At 49.3% G+C, this 5,849-nt stretch overlaps 3 protein-coding genes across 3 annotated transcripts, besides 3 other annotated features; all 3 read right to left on the reverse strand.

Moving 5' to 3' along the window:
* Nucleotides 1-22: a microsatellite.
* A 110-nt stretch (nucleotides 23-132) lies between these two features.
* Nucleotides 133-159: a microsatellite.
* Nucleotides 160-1,766: 1,607 nt separating this feature from the next.
* Nucleotides 1,767-2,648, reverse strand: Tco025E_08095 (uncharacterized protein; the record flags this gene model as incomplete). Its single annotated transcript, XM_029374952.1, has 1 exon — nucleotides 1,767-2,648. The coding sequence occupies one exon, from the start codon at nucleotides 2,646-2,648 to the stop codon at nucleotides 1,767-1,769; it is 882 nt and encodes a 293-aa protein (XP_029224973.1).
* Nucleotides 2,649-3,088: 440 nt separating this feature from the next.
* Nucleotides 3,089-3,766, reverse strand: Tco025E_08096 (uncharacterized protein; the record flags this gene model as incomplete). Its single annotated transcript, XM_029374953.1, has 1 exon — nucleotides 3,089-3,766. The coding sequence occupies one exon, from the start codon at nucleotides 3,764-3,766 to the stop codon at nucleotides 3,089-3,091; it is 678 nt and encodes a 225-aa protein (XP_029224974.1).
* A 241-nt stretch (nucleotides 3,767-4,007) lies between these two features.
* Nucleotides 4,008-4,068: a microsatellite.
* Nucleotides 4,069-4,246: 178 nt separating this feature from the next.
* Tco025E_08097 (methyltransferase-like protein) lies at nucleotides 4,247-5,407 on the reverse strand (the record flags this gene model as incomplete). Its single annotated transcript, XM_029374954.1, has 1 exon — nucleotides 4,247-5,407. The coding sequence occupies one exon, from the start codon at nucleotides 5,405-5,407 to the stop codon at nucleotides 4,247-4,249; it is 1,161 nt and encodes a 386-aa protein (XP_029224975.1).
* Nucleotides 5,408-5,849: the final 442 nt, after the last annotated feature.

The following is a 5,849-nucleotide window of genomic DNA, read 5'->3' on the forward strand; positions in this document are numbered from 1 at the left end:
TATATATATATATATATATATAGACCCAGTGAATGTGTCTCTTCCTAGCTTTCGTCCTTTATATGTGAACTCGCCTACCCCTTTTGACTCCGCACGTAAAATGCAATCGCGTTGCTGCAGCACAAAAGCAAAATTATTATTATTATTATTATTGTTGTTGTAATAGTAATAATAACGGTGGGAAGAAGGTTCACTTGCGGCTCCACGCAGAGCAGAGGCGGCATACACGGCAGGTCTGGCACGCCGAGGGGAGGAACAACGAAGAGGTTCGTACAAAAAAAAAATATATCCGTCCAAAATACTTGCGACTCTAAGGCAGCACAACTCGAAGGGAGCGCGGGATGCTCAGTCCTCAGCAGCTGAGAGCCGCAGGGCCAACATCCGCTTCGGCGCCACTTCAAAAAAAGAGTTTAAAAAACCCACAAGGGTGACTACATAGAATAGAAGCAATGGGAGAGGGGGAGGGGGATTACAAAAAAAAAATACAAAATAAGGAGCCTGCAGAAAGGCCAAACGTAAAAACAAAAAAAAAGCAAACGGGCCAAGGCGCGGAAATTCATCTTCCTTATTTCTGCACCGCTTCCTCCTCCCTCGAAGCTAAGAGGATGTGAGAAGGGCACCGGCCGCACCCAAAAATGCACAAAAAGAGGGGGAAAAAACATACAGAGGGGCACATTTGTGCACCAACGACCACCGCACTCCGGGAATGCATTCTTCCCCGGCAGTAGTTACCCAAACATATGAAAAATTGTGGGACACGTGAGGGGGTAGAAGTCCCAAAGAAGCACCGGCAACACGAAAACAAAAATAAAAGTCATCTTCACGTACTTCCCTGTCAAGCATGCCCCATTCGTCCCTCGTCCTTTACCTCTTCCCAAACTAAATCTACTGCATTCAGCGAAGTAATTGCGCACGATGCATGTGCACAGAGGCAACCGACAGGGGCACCGGAAAAAAAGCGCGTCTCATAAAATGTAGTTAAACCATATAGTATTTTTCCCTCTACCAACTTAAACTTAAAAAAAAACACCTGTTTATAAACATCACGTTTTCCCTACTCTCACTTTCATCAGACCTCCAGAGCACTCTCTTCTCCTTAGCCCTCTCCACCACCATGAACGCGCAAGAAACCCATTACAAAATAGAAAACGCAGACTATGATAGTCATTGTTTTTTTTTTGAGGATGTCGCCCACATTTGCTTTGTAGTTAGGGCAGAAAGAAAATGCGAGAACCGCTGGCAGATGAGTGCCTGCGCTTCGAAGGAGACATTTTCCATAAGCATTCTAGGCATTAAATAAAAAAAACACATACACAGGAAAAAAAAAACAATCATAGAAAGAGTAGTGAACGCAAAATAAGTCAAACAAAAGCATACAAAAAAACAACAACAAGTTCATATAACGTCTAGGCGGAAGAGAAATATTATGTTACTACAGTTTTATCGGCGGGTTGTATTGAAGGGAGTTTGCTCCCAGCTCGGCCCTCCATTCCTTTCCCGCGCCGTTGCGTGCGTGTAAGTAAAGGGTGTGTGTACATTCCATCCTCTGGAGAAAAAAAACTTAAACATAATGCTCACATCCCCCTTTTCTTCTTATTTTTCCCCTTTTTCCCCTTTTGCTTGCATTTCCCTTCCCTTCCTCGCATCGTCTACGGCGCGGTGCAATTACCTTGGGTTTCGTTCGCTCGCTCGGAGTGAATGAGACTTGTGCCAGATGGCGCTGCGTGGGAAAAAGCAGTGCACCGCCTCCTTGGAAACCGTGGCCCTCACAACCGTCCGCTTTGCTGCGCCTTCCCAGATGATGGAATCGCCTTTTTGGCAGTAATCCCCGCTGCACTTTTGCCGAAGGTCCTCAAAGGGGCTAACGGTGCCTTTTTGCCAATGCGCCCGCGTCCAGCGAGGTGTTTCGCATGGTCTTCGTGCGAGGGCCAGCTAAGCGGTAGGTTGAAGTCGCCCAGTTCGGCAAGCCTTGCCTTAGTGTCACTGATAGGGATTGAACCACTAGTAAACGCTTTTGGTTGTCCAGGTGTTTGTAGCCTTGGGCTACCTGTGAGCCCTTTTAAAGGAACTTTCGCCAGGTCCACATCGTTGGATGCCTCAGTATTCAATGGGGGAAGTGCCCCACCACGGAAGCCGCTCAAACTCACATTGTGTGGAAGTGGTTGTGGTGGTGCAGGCGGTGCCGCATCACACATAGGCATGAGAGAGGGAACAAGAACACGTGGTGAAGTGCGCGGCATTGCACAACCCTGCATGTTTCCAGGGCGTCTGGCTTGTGAAGAGTAGCCAATCCCAGTTTCAACATCAGGAGAGGCCGCAAAGTTTTTGTGGTGTAAATTTGCACCAACATTCTTCGGAGGACTGATTGTTTGCGTTTTCTCCATTACGCCGCTTGAAACCTCTTCCCCTTTCAAGTTATAGCCACTGCCATAACCAGCAGCGGCAACTCCGCGCACGCCTGCGGAGTGGACGGGCCTCACACCCTCAGCCCTGCTATGCGGCGGGGAAAGGGCCGAATATAGCAGCGGCGCAAATTCACTGCCAGGCCGCACACCACGAAGCAGCAATTCCTCCTCCCGCGTAAGGTTTGACACCCGTGTTCTTGCCCCTGCGGTAACTCTCTCTAACGCCTCTTGCTGCACGAACATCAGTGAGTCACGCTGGTGAAACAACTTTCACCGTCTTCGACTGCTAGGCAAGGCCCACGGCAAAAACAGTGGGGCAAAAAGCAAGGAAAAAACAACAGCACAAAAGAATGAAGGAAGTGAATGTTTGGAGTATTTGAGTGTCACGCAAACAACAAGGAAACAACGGGGCTGACGTCCAAAAGATTGACAGAGAAAAAATAAGCAAAAAAAAACCGCATATAAAATGAAACCAGACAACAGAGCAACGTTGCAGAAACCGACAAGCGAACGTCGTACATCTGTTAGAGAATCATTGTTGCTTATTTGTACTATCACACGCGCTATACATGAATGCTCTCAATGTGAACGGAAAGCAAAAAAAGAAAAAAAAAATTTCCGTGAGGAGGAGTCGTGTTGTGCAAAAGAAAAAAAAACTGTCTTTTTTTTTTACCCTTGTTCGGTCAATCTTCATCCTCCTCATCTTCCTCTTCTTCTGCTTCTTCGGCCTTTGCACGCCTCCGCGCCTCGCGGCGTCGCTCCCTCTCGAGCCGCCTCTTTTCACGTTTCTTTTCGGCGTCGTACTCCCGCAGCAATGCGTTTCTCCGCACCACCGCGTTTTGAAGAACTGCCTTCCATTTTCTAACGGAACTTCCCGTCGCAGTAACTCGCGGAGCGTCTGAAACGTCGTCTGAAGTCCGTACACACTTTCCCTGCACAAAAAACAGCATACATGGAGTGCTGCAAATTTCAAGAAAAGTTAACAGCTCCAGCAAATTATCATACGCCTGTTTCTGAAGTTGCCTCTTTTGCAGCTCCGTGGGTGGTCGGTTGGTCGCGAGGAACACGGGATCTTTTTGCAGCAGGCTGGTTATGTCGGTCTTTTCTTCAGGCACTAACGCCACATGAAAGTAGCGCACACGGCGGGTCTGTGGAGCTTCGGAGAGGACAAATTTTTCCTTCACAATGGGTAAAATTTTGTCGCTAAAGGGGCACAAAAATGATGTCACGACAAGAGCACAGAGAGACTCCTCTTCGGGCATAACCAACGTCTGAAAGTCCTCCATGCAGCGGACGGGCACAAACCGCTTGCTCACCTCGTCCAGGGAAGACTGTTCACTATCACGCTCATCGTCCGACATGCCGACCGACTCCCAACTTGTGGGGGCACCGCGTTCTCGTCGCTCTATACAGGAGCCTTACCTTTCCCTTTCTCCTTCCCACCCAATGCCTCTAGCAGAGAGAGAGAGAAAAAAAAAAGGAGAGAGATCAGAGCGGTATCCCCCACCTTTTTGGTGGGGCACTTCACCACACACGCTTCACCCCATTCTGTTGAGGACCGCCTTCTTCTCGTTTACAAGGCACCCGACGTAAGTTACACGCTTGTTGTTGTTGTTGTTTTTTTTTGTATTTTTCTTTTACTTTTTTTACTGTTCTTCATTTTTCCTCCGCTTGCCGCCTATCTTTAATGAAGCTCAATGCGCGTGCGAGGAGCAACAGGTGCAGCTGTGTGGTTGAGCAGGGGGCACAAATTTGCCAACTGCGGAATTTCCCTTCCCAAGCACCAACTACCGTTTTTTTTCTTTTTCTTTTTCGTTTCTGCCTTTTTTGGTACCTCTTGCCTAAAACCGTGGGCGGCGTCTGCGCATGGTGTATTTGGAGTCTTCTGTTGTTGGAAGACCAAACTTGCGCCGTTCAGCTTTTTTGAGCAGCACCCAGTCCTTTGAGCCTGTGACAGGTCGATTGTCCTTCCGGCGCCGCTTGCCAGCCGGGCCGCTGTTGTGAGAGCGGGAGTGCTTCGCACGCACGCGACCACCCACACGAGCCTTTGTGTATTGTTCATCACCGTTGTCGTCGCCGAATTCAGCCTCACTCTCCATTTCTCCTGCCTCCTCTCCTTCGTCTTCCTCTTCTTCCTCGCCGTCGGTGGCGCACGCGGCAATTGGTAAACGAGGCACAAACCCACCCGCAACCTGACCGGCCTGTATCACCAAATAATGCTTTTTCGCCTTGGCACTGTGCGGAAAATCGACCACGACGCCACCCGTGAAGCCACATAGCATGGCGGCACGCGTGATCATGTGAACCTGCTCGACGTTGCTTGGGTAAAACTGCAGGGCAGCCTTGGCGCCGCGGTGGAGTGCATTATAAAGAGATTGAAATAAAGCACGCAGACGTCGCTGTGGCACGTGCCCGCGGCAGTCACTTTGACAGAGCCACTGTACTGCTGATATAGACACCGCCCCGTCAAAGGACCCGGGACGGAACGGCAAACCCTGACCCATGTCTCCACGCAGAACTTCAACCATAGAAGGACCCATTAGCGCATCCGCGGTTTCCCCCTCATTACTCTCCTCATCGTTGTCGTCGTCCGACTCCGTAATAAGGCCCCACTTCACATTCTTGAGATCATTGCTAGAAATCTTTCCGCCAGGTCCTGTTGTCCCGTTTTGCTCACCACTATGCGTTTCCTCTTCGCGCCCCATCCCAGACTCTTCCTTCTGTTGCGACTCCTTGGCGAGCATCAACATGTCGTTGCTGATATCGACCCCGACCCACGTGTGTCCCGTCGCGCGAAGCACATCTCCACTGATGCCGCTTCCGCATCCAATGTCTAACAATAGAGCCTGTCGACCAGGCGGAATGCCAAGGAGTTCTAGCGCACGCACCGTCATGGCCCTTTGTACCAACTGAACACGTGTGCTACTGGTGTAACGGCTGGCACCTGTTTTATTGTAGAGAACATCGGGGGGGTTCTCAAACTCTGGGCGCGGTGGAGGCATGGGAATGCAAACTAGCCAAAAACGAAATGAAACAAAACTAGAGCGCCTGCATTGAAGATCGCAACATAGCAAGAATAACAAAAAGAAAAAAAAGTGGGAAAATGAAGAGTAGAACTTTCATCGCTCTGCATTTCAAACCTCTGTCTTACGTAGAACAAAAATGAGGTCTACTGACTTGAGACTTGCACAAAGCCCAAGCTAGTCTCTCTATTAATTCGGTTCTACAATTTTTTTTTACCTTCCCTTTCCTAGACAAATGCCCACAACAGCCTTCGCCCCGCCGGTTCGACCAAAACAGAGCAAAGGAAGGAGGAGCAGAGAGCCCCCACCTCCCACGTCAGCTATTGCGGCACACCCCTTTCACAACGCCGTCACAAAATGAGAATTCAGTAAAGCAGAAGCATAGACATAACCAACTTCTTTTTACTTTCCTTTTTTTTTT

This window comes from Trypanosoma conorhini, assembly GCF_003719485.1.
Source record: "Trypanosoma conorhini strain 025E chromosome Unknown Tco_14.4_contig_00698, whole genome shotgun sequence".
NCBI classification, from domain to species: Eukaryota; Euglenozoa; class Kinetoplastea; order Trypanosomatida; family Trypanosomatidae; genus Trypanosoma; species Trypanosoma conorhini.